Below are 22327 nucleotides of genomic sequence, written 5' to 3' on the forward strand. Positions count from 1 at the left end.
GACTACATCTCTAAGTTCTTTTATTTATTGAATACTTGCAGTCTCTGCTCATTTCGTGACTCTTCTCCCACAGTCACACTTTTTAAAGTCAGCACTCCTGTTTGATGGCTTTTCTATCCAGAAGACTCCTTTCCCAGAATCTGCAGCACATTTTCAATTTGCTGTCCCCCCTTGTGTGGCAAAACTCTATTATGTGGGATTTTAATTGTGACTGTGGAGATTTCATTACCTACAGTGATTTCTTTAGGTTAATCATATGATGGGTTTGCTAACTTGCTTTTTAATAAGTGGCCCTTTATGCTATGAAACTTAATGGTATTTTTCCAACCCTACTCTGCTGAAAGGTTTGTTTTCTGTTCTTAGGGAACAGAATGGTCTAGATTAGAGGGCATAATTAAATGCTACACAAACATGAATGTTAAAGCCCTAAGCTACTGTTTATTATAAAACTGAATGCTGTGCAAAAAATGTTAAGAAATTGGACATCTGCTTTTGTATCAAAAATGAAGAAAACATACAGTCGTTTTTTGAGCCATTGAAGCAGTATATTTTAGCAAACTAAGAAAAGTTTCGTCGTCTCCCTGAGACTTGCACATTTCTCTTTCCCTTGGTGTAACTGCCTGATCACATTTCCTGTGTTGCATTATCTGCTTTTGAGTAGGAAGGCTCTACAGAGGGATCTGGACAGACTGGATCAATGGGCTGTGGTTCAACAAGGCAAAGTGCCAGGTTCTGCACTTAGGCCACAACAACCCCACGCAATGCTCCAGGCTTGGAGAAGAGTGGCTGGAAAGCTGCTCAGTGGAAAAGGACCTTCAGGTGTTGACTGATGACCACTGAGCATGAGCAGCTTGTGCCCAGGCAGCCAAGAAGGCCAACAGGATCCTGGCGTATATCAGAAATAGTGCGGCCAGCAGGGCCAGGGCAGTGATTAGCCCCCTTCCCCAAAATGATTCTGCAATTCTATGAGAAAGCTACTGAAATTAGACTTTAGAATGTGGTTTTCCCTCTGTTTATGCTTTGTCTGGATGATATGAAATTTTGCATATGAAAAGATAAGGTTGGAAGAACCTACTGTCCCATATTTTCTTAGGAATTGGGTAATGCACAAGTCTCAGGGTGCTAATAAACCGTTTAACTGCTACTGTATAAAACTGCTGAGCAGTTGGTGATACTTACGTACGGTCAGTACCATGTAAATGAAATTATGGATTACAAAGCTGTATTGGCAGTACATAGAGATTATGAAAAGCTGGAAGAGCTTCTTAAAATAAGTTGATTGAGCTGGGGAAATACAGTATACGGACTAGGAGACTTTCTTACATGATACAGAAATGGTTAAAGAGAGTATACAATCAGGAATTTGCTCAAGCAAGTGTTAAAGGAGATGTCCCAGGAAATTTAGAACAGGTGAAAATGCATTTCAGTCTGGAAGAGGATTTTTCAACATTTAGACACCCGAAAAGTATCCTGATTTTTTTTCCTCTTATACAAATAGAAACAATCTTCTGTTAACTTTAACTGAGCATTTAGCACTGTTGAAAAGCAGCTGATTTATTTGGCATTTAATATCTGCTATCCTTAAATTTTGTCACTGATGTGGCTAAAATTTCAAGCAAGTTTTGAAAGAGTAATAGTGTCGGTATTCTAGGTAGCGCTGGCTTCCTGCTTGCCTTTTTCATTATGTGTGTCAACACTAAGTGACCCATGGTTATTTTCTAAATCATCATCATCAGATCCTCCAAGTAGTTTGTGAGGTAAACTCATCTTTTCTTCATCTGCTTGACCTTTATTTACTGAAAGAATGGAAGATTCCACGGTTCTCTCTGCTGTAGAAGTTGACACTTTTTCTGGAGATTCCTGCAGCTCATGTCTGAGTTCATCTTCAGAATCTTCAAAATTTCTGTAAAGTAAACCAGGATAATTCTATGAATTCAATATATCTTTGTTACAAACCTTTCTCCTTTTGAGGCCTTTTTTAAACACTTTATTTTTTTTATTTTTTAAACACCTTATAAAGACCCTACAAGCAACACACATAATGTGAATGTTTCTTCTTTCTCTGTGAGATTGTTTGCCTGTCTTTGTAAGATGGGAGAACAGAAGCTGCAAAGCTACATTAATACTTCTGCATAACATTTTTAATTACAGCCTTGGCATGTGACATAATCATTTACAGAATTAAATTAGCAGAGTCTGTAAAACAAGTAAGTCTTATTCATGTATGAAATTAAAACAACAGAAGAAAAGCTTTAGGCAATGCAATCTGTCATTTCATTAAAACTATTCAGTTACATAAATTTTTCTTCTGATGAGCTTGACTTACGTGTCTTCATCATCTGATCTTGGCTCAAGTTGGCCTTCATCAATAGTAACAGCAGAATATGGTTCTGATTCATCTTCCTTGTTTTCTTTCAGAGGCAACATAGTTAACCTCCCTTCTGGAGAAGAAGAGAAACATTCATTTGTGTATTGACTACCTATAAAAGTGTACGTAAAGTAATAGCAAATAGGTAACTGCTTGACTGTTTTTATTGTTCAAATCACAATAATGTAAATACCAGGCTTCTGTTATTCTTGATCACACCTTTTAGTTAGTGGTTTGTAACTTCTGCTTAGTGCAACCTGGTGTGTTTGGTAGACCATAACCAAAGAACTATAAAAGTTAAGTGAGAAAGGCAATCTGATGTTAGTATTTTTAAGTTCCCAATACAGGGATCTGCATTTTCAGCGGAAAATTTAGGGGAGTACTGCTTGGGAAAAACTGCAAATCATAGTTGAATGTAGTATTATGGTTACCTAAAAATGCTCGCTTTCAAAGACTGAAGGGCAACCCTACCCTGAAGGTGGGACAACCATGCTAAGAGTTGTTTTAGTACAAAGACTAAATTCTGCATGTGATCCAACAGAAATCTGTCAGTCTGGTTAACACTGTACTCCACAATGTCAGCTTGAGTAGCAGGGCAGAACTGGGTTTGAAAGAGCGCCGTGTTTGAATCAGTATCTAACTGATAAAAGCAACAGCAATGAGAATACCTGTGTGACTTACTCTCGCTTTAGTCCTATGAACTGCTGATATTTGTGGGAAGTGGCTTGAATTTAATTTGTTGGGGCATTTTAGTGTTTTTGTTTCTTTTTTTTTTTAATTTATAAGCAATAAAGCTAGTCTTAGGAGAGGAATTTAGCTGGCACATTTAGCTGGTTTAGCCTTCAGAATGGTGCAGTTTTGTAAGAGTTTGTTATGCTATGAGAAAACGTGTGTGTGAGGTATAATTAGCAGGAGAGTGCTAACTGCAGAATTGCAAATGAAAGGTATTTCTCACGATCCATTAAAATTGTTGAAACTTGGCACATTTGGCTGCCTTTAAAGTCCCATCACGCAATTACACATTCAAGTAGATTGGCAACTATGCATAAAACTGTAATGTCTGGTTAAATTTACAGCATCTTTCTGTAGAAAATACTGTAGGTTTTTTAGCTAACAACTTTGCTACAAAGTAAACGTCATTTTTAAACCAATCTGTTACTTTGGGGAAGTGCATTGCAGTGTGAGTTCAAATCTATTTTAGTGTCAGCTGTATCAGCATGGACCATCTCGTAAAGTAAGACACCACTGTAGTTTCAGTCACCATATACTACAGTTTACAGCTCTTCTACAGAAATACATGTATTTGTCTAAATGTTTTTTACAGGCTTCTTTAACCTTAACAGTTGCAGGGGCTAGATCCAGCTTTGTGGTACCTGCCAACGAGCCACCTGTAGTAGCTTACCTCTGTCTACCCAAGCAAATAAAAGAATTACATATGAAAGTAATAACCAGTAAGTATGGCTTGTCCTTTTCCCTGCTACTGAAAACAGTGACATCCTGAAAGAGGCCTTTCCCTGCTACAGGACAGAGCAGTGACTGCAGGGACAGGCTGCCCTTCTTCTTCTACTTAGCCAACTGTTTCTCATCACAGACCATCTGCCAATGGCAGAAGAAATAACACAGTAAAGTAAAACTTGCAAAATTTACAGTAACAAACATCTTACCTGTTTCTCCTCCAAGGTGCATGAAGGAATCATTAGATAGCTCTGCTTTGACTAAGATGTTCAGGAGTGTCCCTGGTGGTGTTCGTTTCCATTGCTTCCTGTTTCGTGGGATGTCTTCATGCAGAACAGCGTGGTCAGCTGAAGAACAGCAAGGTTCTCAGGTCACTAAAGCATGAATGTAGCTTGATGCTTTTGTCAGATTCACACTTTCTAGTTTTGACACTGACTTCTTCCCTTTGGGTAATGCTGGAAACTAGGATTTGGGGTTTTTTTAGCTTTATGGAATGCTGCTGATTTTTTTATAAGTACTTGATCTGATCAATAATGTAGAGAAAAAAATATTTGGGACTATTTAGCCCAAAAAATTTTTAACATCAGTTTTAATGTTCAAGTAACTGCTTATTAAGCCTGGAATAGACCAGCTTAAGTCATTGAGCAGTCCTTGCTCTCAAACTTGTTGGCTTCCTGAGGCTGAAAAAGCTTCTCTTTTGTCTAAGACAGAATGAACAAGAAGTGACATATTAACAACAAGATGGGGAAAGACTTTTTAGCAGGGCCTGTTACAATAGGACAAGGAGTAATGGTTTTAAACTAAACAAGGGTAGATTCAGGCTGGATGTGAGGAAAAATTCTTTACAATAAGGGTGGTAAAATACTGGCACAGGTTGCCTAGACAGGTGATGGATGCACCATCCCTGAAGACATTCAAGGCCAGGTTGGATGTGGCTCTGGGCAACCTTATCTAGATGAAGATGTCCCTGTTCACTGCAGTGGGGTTGGACTAGATGACCTTTGAAGGTCCTTACCACCCCAAACTATTCTGTGATTCTAATATTCTGCTTTGTCTTCACTGTATGTGTAAATTCCTCAGATTATTTCTGTGTACCTGGGGTTCTGGGAGTATGCTGAATGCTGGAAGAGCTCCTTGGTTGCAGCAACCAGTCACTGGAGATGCCTGGCTGCCTGAGAAGATATGCACTGGTACTGTAAGAAACCTGCCATCAGCCTCTTCTGAAATGTAGCATCCCCACAGTTGCAGCTGTGTGAGCATGCACTTGGGGCTGTGTGGCAACACTAGTTTAGAGTAGCAGTATTAGTAGGAGAGTGGGAAAACAGAACTCCATCACATCCTGGGATGGCATTGGCAACTGACTACCCTAGTTCTTGTGTGCCAACTCAAGGCCTGAGGAAGTTGCACAGACTGGCTTTTTTAGCTGTTGTTACCCAGCCCACAGAGTGATTCATTAAATTCAGACCTTTTAATATGTACAAGCAGCACAACATGATCACGATATTAGACAGAGGGGAAAATGACAACTGCATTCTATGGTTTAACACATAAAATAACCTCAGGTATTATGAAGTCCTGCAATTAAAAGCCTGCCAGATCATGTGAATATTCTGGTATGGAATTGTTTTGGCCAAGGTCTGTAAGTAGACTGGCTGAATTTTAGCAGCTCCCTACTTTCAGTGAAAACCAAAACTTTCTTACCAAGTTCATTTTCAGCCATAGCAGGTAATACAGCTGTGACATCAGCATCGGCTAAAAGATTCAGTGGTGCCTGAGGGGCTCCAGCTTGCCAATGTTTTTTGTTTTCTTTCCTATCATCTATGTCCTTGGACTCTTATGGGAATTGAAAAAGGAGGCAAAGTTACTTCTTTTAAATAGATTTAAGTGTAATTATAATACTGTGTGATATCAAGAAACAGCTCATCAGATAAACTTGCTGTTTATCTGATAAATTCTATAGCTTACAGTCACTGAATTTACCCAACTTCTATATAATTTTTCAGGATACTCATCATTGCATTCAAAAAGTAATACCTGTTTGGTATGCAGAGAGTTCTTCCAAAGCTCTTCCCACATGATCCTCATAAACTTCCACCAAGTTCTCCTTAAGATTCTCACCATCCACAAAAGTTAAAGTCTCACTGAGTTTATCTGGTACCTGAAAAAACAGTAAGTTACTCTGGAAAGAGAAAACACATACAGTACATTAACTAATCACTTCTCACTTTACTGTGCTTGCCAGCTACCCTCATGTATGCAGAGGAAATATGTGTAATAAAAAGTGAAGCAGCAGAACTCAAAAGTCGTATCGTAATTTGTGTATCAGAAGGCTGCATGGGACTGAAGGGATGTGAAACCACAGAATGACAAAATAGTGCTTTAGAAATTAAGAATATATATACTAGAAAGAAATTGTATTTTTGACGTTGCTATTACAAATACTTAAAAAATTCTGATATACTAATAAAAATCTTCGTAGGCAGCTATTACATGTCAATCAGCCACAAATGTCAGTTTAATAAATGAAATCCATAATGTCTGTGGTATCACTTCCATGTTTTCTAAATATCATCTCGTTCATCACAATATTATTCTAGCTTTGTGACACAATACTAGTGAAAAGAAACAGAAGTATATTAAAACAATTTACAAATTAAATTTGGCATTTGCAGACTAACTCAATTTTGAGATGAGTTCTTCTCCTAAAGCCCAGTTTACAAAATTTAAATATCTGCACTCCTTCATCTTTTACCATGTGAAAGATTGACCCAGATATCAGCCAATTTTCTTCTAAGCAGTTATCCTCTTGAGCAAGGTCAGATCTATGCAATATGTCAACAAAGCCTCCATAGGAAAGCTCAATTGTAATGAAAGCAGAGGATGAAGGTAATGGAAACAAAACCTAGATCATGGAGCTACTGTTGTGGTTTCAGATTACTAATGTAAATGCTTTGAATATAACTACCTCTGCTTCTTGAATGCTGTCCTCCTCAGGAACACATACATTTAAATTAATTTCAAACTTTACTCCTCCCTAAAGAAAAATTACACACTTCAGTAATTTATTTTATTAAATAAAAACATTTAAATAAATGTACACAATTTATATGGGAGTACAAATTTGAAAATTATTCTTGTATTGAAAATAACTTTTATTTAACAACATTTTTCTTCTATTTAACAAGATCAGAGTAGAACAAACTGGACAAAAGGAGACTTCTCTAAATATAGTTTGTGGCTATTTTCAAAGGATTGCACCCACTTTTGATTTTAAGGAAAGGTGTCTTTGATAATCATTTAATTCAAATCCTTGCAATACACAGCAGTTGGTTCTTACAGCTGGTTCTCAACAAGTATTAAAATTTGAATACTGTACTGCTTCTCTGCAATATTTCACAAAAGACCTTCAGTCCACTTCACAATGATCTTATGGTCAGAAACCTTCCTGGTTATCTTATATGCATTTCTATTCAATTCCCATCCCCTTCTAGAATTTAAAAAGCACTATAGAGAATAATGTTTCATAACAAAATGTTAGAAATTTAGCATACTGACTTCACTTAAACTTCGGCTAAACTTGAGTTCCCATATGCTACTAGTGGAGTTTGGTATAAAGATGAGAGGTAGGGATTGATTACTGTCTGGGAATATCTAAAGGGAGCCTCCCTCAAATTATCAGAAAAGCTCATTTATTTTCTTATTGATTCTATCTTTTCATATAAACTTTAAGCAAACAGTAGACCACTCCTGATTGACTCTCAGGTAACTTGATTTCCAGAGCTACCATGATAACACAATAATTTGAAATGTACAGACATAAGAAGAAAATGGAAAAAAATACAGCAGTAAGGATGGATACCTTTGCATTGTGTTTCTTTTCTAAGATTTTTTGGTCTTGCCTATCCTGGAGTCTGACTTGTTTAAAGTTTTCTTCCATGTCCTGGAAGGAGAAAAAAAACCCAACTTCAAAACGCACTTTTTGACACAAGAATATGTGTATACCCTGTGAAAAAAGACTTGTGTAAGTCATAAATTTAGTCACTGATTCCCTTGTACATATATTTGTAAGAATATTCCATTCTTTGTCCATTCTGGCTTATCTGGCAAAAAGAAAAATAGGCCACCTTGCATAAAGTGCAAAACTGATATTTCAGAAATCTGTGTTTGGACAATACAGTACTGTGTCAAGAAATAAATACTACATCTTTTATTTTTTATGATCATATCCAAATGACTCAGGCTGAACAGTGCAGTCATCCTACACCACCGTAAGGCAAATCTCGACTGAAGAATCCTGATAGCTAGATCAGGGCTGCCTTCTCTTCAGGTTAGACTAGGAATTTGCACACTGAGATTAACTTGCATCAATTCAGACTTTCATTCATTTCACTTGAAGAGAAGTGGACTTCTTGTTGCAGAAGGGCATGTGTCTGGAAACATCATCTGGTGTTCACAATGCCAATATTGCAAAGTAAAAGGGAACAATTCTGAAACTCCATTCCAGTAGCTGCTTTGGTAGTATTTGATGAGAAAGAAGTGAAGAAGTACTGTAGCTGGAGACCTTTCACTTTGCCTCTTCCTCTTGCTTCCCCAAATTTTTTGTTTAAGGAAGCACTCCACATAAAACTGGATTCTAACTTTGGACATGGTGCTACACTGGACTGTCATGAAGTGCTATATTCTCTGCACAGAATTCTCGAAGAGGTTTGCACTGTGAGTGGCTTCTTCTTAACTTCACTCAGAGAGCAAGGAAAAGAAAAATGCCACAAAAAGAAATCAAGTAAAAGTACATCCTAACATTTACAGATGAAAAATAATTACCCAAAACAAGTCAGGATTCAGCCAAAGAAACTTTCCAAGCTACTCATGGAGGGAACCTGGGGAGACTTTCCCATATGGTGCAAGTATCAGGTGAGATTTAAGCTTTACCAGTCTTCAGATTTGTCACAGAGGGTGAATCAAAGACCTTTAAGGACTTGCACAAAAAAATTCTGTTTAGACTAGGAGATAGTACCTATACCTGAAGTGATTCTTTTCCTGTTCCAGCTGTATCCTCGGTTTCAGACTGATCCTCAGCTTTCCCTTGCCTCACAAGATAGGGTTTATCTTGTATTTTTTGATTCTCCTAGGGAACACTTTTATAAAATTTCAATCTCTAATTAAGTATACTGGCTTAAAAAAGAAAAAGGAAGCACAAGTGTGTGTATGTTTGAGCTCTGTTACCTGGAGCACTCCTGCTCTAACTCTGAAATCTTTTATATCGCGGTGGTATTCTTCTCGAATTCTCTGCAATTGTTTCAGGTACTCCTGTTAAAAAACGTAAAGGTAGAACACGTGTATTAGAAATACATACAGAAATAACTAGCTAAACAAAATATTCTATGAATAGCAAACTGTGTATGTATGAGAAAAAGGGATGTATCCTTTCCTGCCAATTTTGAAGACTGCTTGCTACTTCATATTAGAGGACATTTTTGAGTTATAACTTTTCCAGACTTTAACCTTTTTGAAGCTTTTCAGACTGTATCTTGCTAGCTTCCAGCTAATTCCAAGAATAACCTAAGGATTGCCTGATGCTAAGGTTGCAATCCAAAAACAGAGGACTGGAAATCAGGAGAACAAAAAAATTATGTAGTACTTTTTGTATTGCAACCTGCTCCCCCAAATGAAATGAAACCTGGAAATCTTTTATTCCAAAAGCTTCAACATTCCTATGGATGCTTCTTCCTTTTTGCTTTGGTGCAAATCCTTCAATTTGGCCAAAATATCATTTCTGTGTTAAGAACATCTTAGTTTATGAAGAGTCATAACACAGCGTTTTATGAGTCTATCCCAATTTGCCCATCTTACAATTGGACTAATCTGTAAAATTTCTTCCTTTTTTTTTTGGCATATTTAGTACAGACTTTGTGGAACTAAACAGCAACAGTTGCTGAAGAATGTGTACATGATGACTATGTTGCTATTCCGAAGTCTGGCCATTACGTACAAGTTATTTTATTCATCCTTATTCTGGCATTTTTTAATAAATCAAACATAGAAAGATTAAATGTATTTATGTGTGTTCATGTAAGAAAGAAGTGTCAGTTTGTTTTCTCTGTCACCCAAAAGCAAAACCAGGAAAGTATATTGCTCCTATATATAATAATCTGCCAAAGTTATAATATGCCAGGGAAGTAGTATGCATCACATGGTATTATATCACATTCTAAATATCATCATATGACTTATGAACAATGAATATACATACATGAATAATGCATGCATGACTATTTCATCTCATTTGTAAATATGAGGATCTATTGTCCTCCAGCAATAGAGGGTCCTCCAGCGATAGAGGATCTGTTGTCCTCTGTTCAGCGATGCAACTCCTCTGATCTCAGTAGAAGTGAAACTAAAATCAAGGCCATGGTTTATGAAATTATTACGAACATCAACTTTTGTGCAAGTCTTCAGTAGTTTATGTAAAATGAAACCAGATAAAAACAGCTTACATTATCCTAGTGTTCAGATGGAAAAGAATCAAATCTGACATACAGAACGCTATTGTCAAGGAGTGTAAGAAGACATCTTTAAGCAGCTAAGGAAGATATTTCATTTACCTGTTCTTTCATTTCTTTCTTTCTAGATATGTCCTGCTGTTGGTTTTTGAGATGTTTTTTCTTTACTTTCTGCTGCTCTATTTGGTCATGATACAGGTCAGCAGAGGATGGTCGCAGTCCCTGTGGATGTACAAATATATCCCAGAGCAAAGGAATTTCTTCACTGCTCACTCAATTCAGTCTCCCTGTCCCACTGAAGAGTGAAGTAAGTCAAGTGTGTATTTTTTGAAGGAAAATGTTACAGTAGAATTTTATATTGCTACAGTTTTCTATTAAAAGTAAAACCTCAATATGAGCATTGTGGTGCAGATCAATGAGTTCGCTAGAGCAAAACTTTCTACCTGTCAGTATTACAGTCTGCTGTTAGAAATCCATCTTTTGGATTTTCATTCATTTTCTGTTACAGATTTTATTCTATGATTCAGTATTTACTTACCAGCTGTTTTTCCACTTTAATCTTGTACTGTTGAGCTTCAAAACGCCTTTGAACATATTCTGCAGGCCTGAGGGATGTTCATATACTATATTTTATTTCACAGACTCGCTATCTTCTGCACAAATAAGTATCTATAGGTTCTATCACATACAAAAAAAAAAAAAAAAACAGACCTCTCTTTGTACTACAAATATAGATAAAATATGGATAAATATGGATAAATATGTCACAGCAGTAAAATCAGAAAAAGTAAACATCCATTTCAGGCATTCCCCTTCCCATGACTTCAGTTACTTTTGCCTTCTGAAGAGTGCAGCAAAGCCCTTCTCCACCTTTTTTTGATAGATGGTATGTGAAAGTGTTAATGAAAATAAAGGTGGTGTTCCTGATTCTCAAAATAAGTGAAAACTGTCACAGTGGAGGTTGTATATTCAACAACTTTTCTATTTCTTTCTCCCCTGTTTTGTGGTTACTAAATATTTACATCTTTTTTTTTTTTTTTGGCATACAATAACCGGCAGTCACTTGTAAGCTCCTTGATTTCTATTTGGTTTATTTCCTATCTTCAAAATCCATTTGTGCCCCAGAAGACTTTGTCCTTAAAAAAGGCACTAGAAACTCAGCTCAGACAAGATGTTCTAAAGCATAACTCAAACATTCTAAACACTGTTGTCATTGAATGAAAACTAATGATTCAGCCAACCTTTAAAGAAGGATCCAAAAGTGAGCAGTATTAAAGATACCTTACCTTTCTTTCTCAAGGTTTTCAAAACTCATCCAGACCAACAGCCTATCTTGGAATGAGCAAGCTATCTCAAATTTAATAAAGTACCTTTACTTTGTAAGAGAAAGACTTTGGAGTAAACAAACTGCTAGAGAAAGGGGTTTTATATCTGAAACTGAAATATAAGCTCTGCAGGAAAAAACCTAACATTTTCACAGCCTGCTTTCCACTCTGTTCCCTCAAGCGGAGAACTGCTTGTGGTCTGTATATCGATCTGATCCCAGTGGGAAAGGCAGTGTTTATCCTTAGTTTAATTAGAAAGTCTACAAAAAGCCTGTGTTTTACTTCTCACACAATAAAATGCTGAGATTGGGGAGACATTTTGATAATGAATGTCAAACATCAGGACAATATATTCAGAAGGAACCTCTGGATACACAGAAACAGGAGTTACACTGTTGCACAATTAACCTTATGTAAGAAAAATATCAAAGACTGAGCAAAGAAGGAATTACACTGATTGATCCATGTCCAGTGTTATCTAATCAGGAAGGCTGATAACTCAAAACATGCATAACAGTTCACCACTAATAAACAGAGAAAAGTTTACCAGTCAGGTGGTGAGGGTGGAGGTGCAACTTGTCCTTTTAGTTTATAATATTCCTCAACTCTTTGGCTGATATGAGAAAGCTCATAAGGTGCAATAGCTTTCCTCTGCAAGTTGTCAAGCTTATCATAGTAATGACCATAATGGCCATGTGCTCTAGTACTTTCCGGCCCCTCTGCCATCTTAAATCTGGAGGTCTGTGGCTGAAAATATAATAAAGCATGTTAATTTACCTGCTTTCATTTGTATCAGTACAAGCTTGAATTAACTTCCTGTCATCCCCAATATAAGTCGCACAATAATACACACTGGTACAGTATAGTTAGTGTAAGTTTTCCAAATCCTTTCACATATAAACCAGAAACTTCCCAACTTTTCAGGGCTTTATATAATCTTACAATTGTCTTTCCCTTCTCCCCTGTTCCATCGACTCCTGTCATTAAGCAGCAGCCCATACTGTTGTGAGAGTCAATCAGCTTTGTACTCTGTAGTGTCATTGCCCTGGAGTCACTTCATTGTTCTGAAGCCTAAAGCACTGAATTTATTTCAGGGGAATCTCATTTTGATATGTGAGAGCAAGGGGAACCTGGGATGTAGTTTGGGGCAGTGTATGCATTAATTGCTGCTTTCAGGGGAGCACTGTGGTACTCCACCATCTCTTTCACTACATGCCTGTGGGAGCTTGCCTTTCATTTCTGAACATCCTTACTGTGAGGAAACATCCCTGTGTTTCCACTGTCTTTTCTATTTGTCATAGGAACAATGGAGAGAAGGTGCTACTGCATGATATAAGCATGGTAAGGCATTCACAAACGTTTCCATGGTAGAAACACTATACGGTGTATGACAAAAATGCTGAATTTTGCTTATTTTCTTAAATGAATTAAAAAACATCTAAGTATCCCTTCCATAGATGATAAAAACAATAACTATTCCTCCCTGCTTTCCCTTTTAGAAACACTAAAAACAGGCTTATCTACCTATGGTATAGTCCAGATTACAGTAGAATATAAATTCCTATCTATGTAAGAAAATTTTCCACTGCCAGTAAAGTTCCCAAGGAAGAGGTAACCTCAAAAAGTGTTTATCTTATCCCTTATTGAAATAAGTTTTACAGGATGGCATCCAGAAGTATGGCAACCCCAAGCAATAGGGGGTACAAATCAGGCCATCCAAATAAATGTAAAAGGATTGAGAGGACTGAGAACTATGACCAGTGGAGCAGGCGCCCTGGTGACTCAGGCCATGGAAAAGTCTGGGGCACTAAATACCTTTTTTGCCTCAGTCTTTACTAGCAAGACTGGCCTCCAGGAATTTCAGACCGCTGTGACCAGAGTGGGGAGTCTGAAGCAAGGAAGTTGTACCCTTGGTGTAGAAATCTCAGATTAGAGAATACATAAGCAGATTGCCTTGCCTTCTGAAGATGATTAAATATGATGAGAATGTGGATGTACAGTACCTGAAAAATACGTTGTTGCCCTCTTGAAGGAGGTTTCAATTCATTTCTCTGAAATAATTCCTGTTTCTTGACAGGCACCAGCATTCCAGATTCTGGAGAAGCTTGGTCCTGAGCTCTCCTTTTTTGAAGTTTGTCTGGTTTTTAACAATAAAATATGAAAAGGTTACATTTTGTCTTCTCTATATGATTAGTTATCATGTAGTTGCAAAACATAGTAGTGTGCATACAAACAACAGGTTGGGCTAACAACCTGTCCTTTCACCATCATCACTATGATCATCATGCTTCACACCTCCTAGGAATTCTGCCTTTCATTCTTAGAATGACAGGCTTTTGAAAGCATTATGATTTATCGCACTCAAGTAAAGTGTATGTTATTGACTAGTTTTGCAAAATACACTGAGTAAAAAGGAGACATCTAGAAATTAAACCACTGATTTCATGCTAGTATCAAGAACAGAAAACAGGAGGTTTGATTCATTGGTGGCTAGGTGACTACCTGCTTAGGCATTCCCTTTCTAAACCTTGGTATTCTACAAATCACTAGACAATGTTACAGTACTTGTGACATTTGGAAAGAAGGGATGAAAAGTGAAAAATTCACCTTGTCAGTTCCCCATGTGAGAGAATACAATTACACACCATTTCAGTTTGGTCAGTCAGTATTCTGCAAATACTTAAGCTGCAATAAGGAAAAATAGTGTCTTTGCTAGCATGAAGTCATTTCTAACTGAGGTTTAAAACTTTCCTCAGTAATGACTGTGAGAGTATCATGTCTGGGAGATATATACAAATTATGAGCAGTATATGACCACAGATATTTTTTAAAATTACTGATTTAGATGTTCAGGTGCCTCTGTTCAAATTGAATTAGTCCTGAAGGCAGATAAATCTTAGTTGAAAATAAGCTGCAAAATAACATGGGTTCCTACACTACAAAAGAACTTTTTTTTTCGGAGGGGGAGGAGGAGAAAGTCCATAGTGTAGTTAAGTAACTACATAGGTTTATTTTCACAAATCTGTTTGAACTGCTTTGATATCCAAAGATAAATTTAAGGAATAATTATGACATACTGAAGAATATAAAATTAGGAAAAGGTCATGCTCCCAGAACTACGCCAGATGTTCAGCAGTTCATACAGAGATAGAATTTAGTCTCACTCATGTTTTCTAAGAATGTGCATACATAATCTGGTCTATCACTGAGCACTAAATCCAAATAGAGTTAATTGTCCCTCACAATTGAATCTAATTTATAGTATTTTGTAAAATATTTTTATTATTTTGTAAAAACATGTTTTGCACAGATTTTTGCATTTTTGCACATAGCATGGTAAAATTAAATCAGGATGTTTTTCATGTGACAGACCTAAACTGCATCTAGAACAAGCCTCTCAGTTTTGTAAATTTTATTCTTAAAAGAATTAAGGCTAATGTTTCAGCATTTTTGCACAGCAGCTTTTCTAGCTGAAAGCCGCTAATGAGTTAGTCTTAAAGCTGTCTTTTCCTGAACAGGACGGCGATGCACTGTCTGGTGTGTTTCTGCTCTTGCACTTCTCTTTTCATTTTTAAGTTTGTGCAAAACTCTTGTATCCAAATATGCAATAAAGACTGCTGGAAAAAGTTATAGCCATCACATGTATCATACCTAAGAAATGCTAGTGTAGAATTAATGTTAAATTATACTATCATTACCTTGTTTCAGCTTGGCTCCAGACTGTGATGCTGAAGGCCATTTTCTATGTATCACAGTGTGACTGAGTTCTTCCTGTATTAGCTATGAGAAAAAAGGTATCTGATTGATAGAACTGTTTATACTTCTTTGATACAGAGTGTTCCCTCAGCAAGCAGCAGTACAAGCACTTACCTCAGGGGGCAAATACCTGAGAATGAGCTTCTGCAAGAAGGGCTTCCTTAGAATAGAATTAATAGATGGTCGATCTCTTGGAGATACTTTAAACAACTGGGAAATTAATATCCTCAGATCATACGAGTAGTTCGGAGACACTGGGTGAAAATGGCCTCTGCAAATCTTCAGCACCAGCTGGTGCAAACTATTGCCTTCAAACTTAATCAATGAAAACAGTAAAAAGAGGACAGTAAGTACTGCTGGTTGGAAATGATGGACTAGACACTCAAACTTGAAAAAAGGTACTTGCTGACAAAAGCTAATTTTAAATAAAAATAAGTGAAATTATATGCCGAAAGCCTAACCTTCAAGTTTGGCTTTAGTTCTTTTTATTGTTCATCTGCCTTTTGAAAGATTTTAGTATTTATTGAAACACTAAATATATATTTGATGTGTGTATATACCCATACATATATGCAAGTTGCAGAAATGCAATGTAATACTTTGTACTTTAAAACGCACAAAACAGACACACTGTGAAAAATTAAGCACTAGCAGTCATTCTTTAATATCAATAAATAACCAGCTGACTATGAATACTATTATTACTACAGTTTTTTCAGGCTGTCTACTATCTGTTTTAATAATATGATAATGATCTGAATCTATGATACTTACAGGATGCTTTAGGGCACATAGCTCATAAAGCACACAGCCAAGAGACCAAATATCTCTGTGAATAAAAAGGAATTAAAGTTTCAAGGAAAAGACTATGATATTTTCATGCATGTAATGAGTACCTCTTCTCAGGTCTCAATTTTATTAACATTATTCCATCAGAGATTAATAGTGGTGCAAATTTTAATTTTTCTTAACATGCACTGAAAAGAACAACTGGACATTTCTTTTTAGTTGTGGTACCAATGTTTCTATGATACGTAACTAGGTACTGCCATTATCATTGGAAAAGGCACATGGTGTAAAGAATGCCTGCTTCATATTCCTAGCAGGATGAAGGGCAAAGGTATCTCTAGCTGAGTTGCTAGTTAAGGAGACAATAAGGGAGTAAACTTGTGTGAATAGCAATTAGAGCTGAGATGCTAGTCTTGGCTCCAGAACATTTGGTGTTCATCACATCCCTCACACAGAGAAAGGGGTGTCGCTCACTCAGCTCCTGACTTTTCAGTGCTTCTCATCTGGTATTTTGTGTTAAGCCTGAGTAAGCCTTTAAAATTCTCAGACATATTTGCCTTTCGTGCAAGTAGCTACTGTGGAGTTCCAGAATTGCCAACCTAGCAGCTTTCGTTCTAGTGTATTTTTATAAATCACAAGCAAGCGTACCAAAAATTCATAACCTTGGAACTGAAAAAATCCATACTTGCATTGGTCACTATATGTTGGAAACACAGAAGGAAATTTAGTATTTGATGGAGAACCAGATAAAGCAAAGGAAAAAAAATAATCTATTTTACATTTCACACCACTACTAACAAGGAGTATTAAAAGAGAATTAGATTTAAGTTTAAAGTATAATTTTATAAAAATAAAAAATATATTTATGTTAAGCCTTTAGATGAATCGTAACAGATTCGTGATTATTCTAGACACTGTGAGTTAAAATATTACTGACAGTGTTGTACAGTATAACATAGTTATTGTATATGGTTGATGCACCTAAATATTGCACACAGTAATACAAAACTTCACAAGGGTGACACATGAAATTCCCAGTGCCCTGCAAAATACTGATTTCAACCATGACATTGCTAAATTATCTCATGCCTGCATGCCCTCATGCACAAGCACGTGAAGGAAAGACAGAGACTTACGTTTTATTATTGTATGGTTGATTTTTACAGATCTCAGGTGACAGATAATAGGGGGTCCCTACACAGGTATGAGCAAACTCCGTAGTGCTAGAGACACAAAGAACAAGAAGGTTTATACACGGAATACGTCCTATACCTAACAAAAGTCCAGTTGCTAGAATCATAGAATGGTTAGGGTTGGAAAGGACCTTAAGATCATCCAGTTCCAACCCCCCTGCTGTGGGCAGGAACGCTTACCCTAGACCATGTCACCCAAGGCTCTGTCCAACCTGACCTTGAACACTGCCAGGGATAGAGCATTTACCACTTCTTTGGGCAACCCATTCCAGTGCCTCACCACACTCACAGTAAAGAACTTCCTCCTTACATGTAACCTAAAATTCCCCTGTTTAAGTTTAAACCCACTGGTCCTTGTCCTATCGCTCCAGGCCCTGATGAAGAGTCCCTCCCCAGCATCCTTGCAGACCCCCTTCAGGAATTGGAAGGCTGCTATGAGGTCTCCACGCAGCCTTCTCTGCTCCAGGCTGAACAGCCCCAGCTTGCTCAGCCTGTCTTCATATGGGAGGTGCTCCAGCCCCCTCAGCATCCTACTAGGCTAGACACATCTCTTATTTCAGATGATCTCAAGGTCCTTTCCAACCCTAACTATTCTATGATTCTATGATTCTATGTGTTAGGATAATAGAAAAATCAGAGTGTCAGACATTTTGTATCCCAGACCTTTTGAACAAGCCCAGTCCACAAGCAATTTGCATACTCAGGTTGCATTCAGACTGCTCATAACCAGTCCTACTTAGTGTAGGTCACAGACTAATTAAAAAAGGTGCTTACCTGTTCAACTGTCTTGCTATGCCAAAGTCCCCAAGCTTTGCTACCTTTCCATTATTGCTAAGAAAAACATTCTGAAAAAAACCCAAAACTCACATGTGAAAATTAAACATGGCAGAGCTTCTTAAGCATATTTTTACAAGACAAAAAGTTCACCCTCTCAGTACCAGTTTTACTACCTGTGCTTTTACATCTCTGTGTAAAATCTTCTTGTCGTGAATATGCTTCAAGCCCAAGGAGATCTGCGCAAACCAACTCAGAATCTGGAGTGAAAGTTAAAGGGTAAAGATACCCATAAATTCATGTGACTTTAACGTCCAATAGGGCATCTTACTGAAATACATTAAAAAGATACAATAAAATCTAAAATATGTATAGCATATACATGTAAAATAGTAAAAATAATATTTTTACAATTAATGCCATAGACTTTTCCTTTCCTTTTTTAGCGCTATCACAAAACTAAACAGAAAGAGATACCTGTTCCACACCTGATACATCAGGTTTTCACTGATTGTGACAGGACATGTACTTGAACAAAGACTCACATCAAAGAACAGAAAGATTTTTTTAGAAATGACTGAGTTCAAATAACAGCTAAGACAGTATTGGGAAACGTCTTCTTAATCCACAGTGGTGGAAGTCATACCACCCAGTTATCACATTTGTACTCTTACTGAATGTGGTCCAGAAAAAAACAGTATGAGTGGTGACCAAAGGGAGCTATGAAGATACCTGCATACTAAGTAAGCACAAAGGTTTATCCTTTGTTGTTGACACAGTACAGCTCTTAAACATATATTTAACTTTAAATATACATGTGTTTTATTGTATAAGGGCCTTTGGACTTAACTTAGAAACAAAATTACAATGTGATTATATGCTTCTCTATTTAGGAAAATTGATGGTCATGAAAGACTTTGATTCAAGTATTAATCTTCTATTCAGTAATGCTTCACATTAAGCGTATGATTTCCTGAATAGGGATGATGCCACAAATGAGACTTTCTTAAGCATACTTTTGAAAATATGGAGATATTTTAATGACATAATGTTATATTGGGTGATTTGCTTTCCTTTCTTAATTAGCAAATGTTATCTTTAGTTTCTATAATCTGTTTTTATGTCCATACTTCATTTGCCTTTCTTTGAACATACATTATTCTATCTCATTGTCAAGTGGGTTGTGTGTATTGGTTTTCTCTTGTGTTTTCATGATCTGTAGTTTTGTTCTATCTTTATTTTCTCTCATGTTCTCTCTACCTCTAGTGTGACTCCCAGTAGGATCTTAAAATTCATTATTACTGAAGTAATTCACTTCCAATTGACTTCTACAGTAAGGAGTTCCTCTTTTACTACTGAAGCAAAAAGAAAAGTCACAATACTACTTCAATTTTTTTTCCACTTCTGTGCTTTGGAGTATATTTCCACTAACAGACTGGATACTATTTATGTAGTTTCTACATACATTTTCATTATGGCTGCAAAAGTAGAAAACTATGCAGGACTAAATAACCTCAGAATTCAGTACACTAAGTCAAATACATAAGAGAAAATTTCCTTCAGAAAGCTACACTACCATTTAAAAGAAAGTCTTTATGGCTTATTAAGTATACTACAAAGAAAAATTGCAGCCACAATGGAAGGAGCAGTGAGAGGAAAGGGGGATAAAAATGTCATCAAAATTATAATAATGAATTAACTTAAGGTCTTAAAGTAGTATAAAAAGCAAGCTGTAAACTTCCATTAAAATTACCAGTTTCTTTAAAACGTTCAATTATTTTAACAGGCCAGAAAAGAAACAGTAGCTAGTACTGGATAAATCAAACCATGTTTTTTACATAATATGTCCTTTCCTCAAAAGAGAAGTTCTTTTACCTGGTCCTCGTCAAACAGCACTCCATGCTGCATATTTATCCGCGTCATTAAGTCTCCACCATCACAGTATTCCATCACAATATACAGCTTGTTCTTTTCTGAAAAGAAAAGTATAATTTTTCCTTTATTACTCATTAATACAGCAATAAATTATTTTTATTTTATATGGTACTTGTTTCAAACAGGGATAGCTACTCTTCTATCTACTCCTCCCTTTCAAAGAGTAGATGAGAAAAAATGGATACTTCCAGTGAAACCCAATGCAAAAACTAAGATACAAAAATATATTTAAATGGAGACTTACCAAAATATTAAATACATGAGAAAATCCTCAAGAGACCACACTGACAGAAAGACAGATGTTCTTACAGGCAATGCTTAGCATAATGCTTCATAGTTGGGATTGTTCCCCAATAATTACTAAGTATACAGCTTAGGTGAAAGGTTAAAAGTAGACAGTGTCCAAACAGTAGAAATAAACAACAGGGACTATTTTATGTGGAAAATCACCCTATTCTTACCACTTAGGGGTCCAGAAAACCACCAGATTTATGTGTCCCTTCAAAAATTTACAGTCCTGGTCACAGAAAACAATCTGAACACAAACCATAACATTCATTACATAAGGCATTGCTTATGACAGCCATCAGCAGGAAAAATAAATACAGGGAAATAGCTCTTATGGCAAACAGACTTTGTTCTACCTCTTTCAGTCCTGAAGAATTCTGTATCCTTGAGTGATACCTCAAAATATTGCTCAAGAAAAAAGGCCAACAGAACTTACTTCTTGCTATACTCAAAAGCTCTCTTCTTTTATTGAATCTCCCAAAAAATTCTCATCAAATTCTGGAGTCCTATGACAATCAAGACTAAAGTTCAGCTTAAACCATGCAGACACTGCAGGATGTAGCATTTGTGCCATGATACCTTAGGTCCCACACACGCACATGAGGAGGGCAAGTGATGACTGAATTTGATACCTCATGTTCATTTTTTAGGACTTGGAAACTATCCCCACTGGTAAGTAAGAGGTTGAGGATAGGCTTAAGTTTGGGCAAAATTAGGAAGGTTGGTTTCACTCCTTTAATCACAAATCAAACAAAAACGTTAAGAATAAACCTTGCAAAGAAGCATAGAAGGTTACAATATTTGCATGCTTCATCTTGGCCAGAAGAATGACTTCTTTCTGAGAGGCTTCTTTTTCTTTCACAGGCATCTGCAAAGAATTAAGAAACTATATGCTAGCAATGATATATTTAACTCTTTTCAAAAACAGTTACATTGTTATCAAACCATTCCCACAAATACAAAAAACAGTGTACTAAGGTGATGCAAAAGCAGGCATATGCTTGGAAATATATTGGAAGGAGCAAAGTCAAGACAAATTATGACATTATACAAGCAGGCAAATGTCTACCTTTGAACTTTTTATACAAATGCTATTGCTAAGCCAGATAGATGGATAGACCTCATCTCTGAAGTTGAACTTCCCTTAAGTGTTTGAAGAATAAGGATCCAGATGACTGTATTTCTAATATGGGTGATCTCAAAAGAATAAAAAGAAAAAAGTTCCTCATTTTACTGGTGTTACAAGTTTTTGTGATATTTTGGGCAAACTTTGCCCTGTTATGTTAAATGGAAAACTTCTATTTGGTTCATCGTGATCACACTTTCATCAATATAACTTCTTAAAAATTCATGTCTCTGAATATCCATCCATCAAAATGTCCTGTTATATTTATAATAAGTTTCTTACCCTCAGGAAATTAAAAGGTTTAGATAAATGTACCACAGGATTGTGATTTGTTATTTCAGTGGCAATGGTTTCATTGCAGTTGAATCCTCTACAATAAAATCTGAATTAGCTAGTGTCAGGCATTGAATGTAGAGAAAAGTTCTTGAAAGAACAAAAACGAAGTAAAAAGTAAACACAATATCCAAATATGTATTTTGTCTATGCTCGTAAAATCCTTATATTGGCACAGAGTACAGTCTTCAGAAAGTTTAACTCTATATAATGAAGATAGAACTACAAAGGAGATAAAATATAACCTGAGCTCATACCCCTGCTGAAAGGTAAATAATTGCTGTTACCATCTGGGGTTTGTTGTTTTACCTTAGTTAAATCGATCTCTTTGATAACACACTGCTCATTATCCACTTTTACTTTTGCCAAGAATATTTTGCCAAAAGATCCTTCTCCAATTTTTTTAATGATTTCATATTTATCCATGATGTCTTCACCTTAAAGCAGTGGCTAAAATGAAGAAGTCCACAAATTAGTATTGCACA

At 36.5% G+C, this 22327-nt stretch overlaps 1 protein-coding gene across 1 annotated transcript; it reads right to left on the reverse strand.

Moving 5' to 3' along the window:
• Positions 1-1479: 1479 nt before the first annotated feature.
• NEK5 (NIMA related kinase 5) lies at positions 1480-22268 on the reverse strand (the record flags this gene model as incomplete). The annotated part of the gene is made up of 22 exons (XM_080612635.1): positions 1480-1903; positions 2327-2441; positions 4033-4170; positions 5525-5656; positions 5858-5981; positions 6789-6857; positions 7683-7763; positions 8844-8948; positions 9047-9130; positions 10426-10545; positions 10862-10928; positions 12196-12395; positions 13652-13785; positions 15347-15428; positions 15519-15719; positions 16179-16233; positions 17330-17416; positions 18161-18231; positions 18337-18420; positions 20036-20133; positions 21155-21251; positions 22152-22268. The coding sequence occupies 22 exons, from the start codon at positions 22266-22268 to the stop codon at positions 1648-1650; spliced, it is 2517 nt and encodes an 838-aa protein (XP_080468761.1). The 3' UTR covers positions 1480-1647.
• Positions 22269-22327: the final 59 nt, after the last annotated feature.

Source organism: Psittacula echo, assembly GCF_963264785.1.
Source record: "Psittacula echo genome assembly, chromosome: 3".
In the NCBI taxonomy this organism is placed as follows: Eukaryota; Metazoa; Chordata; class Aves; order Psittaciformes; family Psittacidae; genus Psittacula; species Psittacula echo.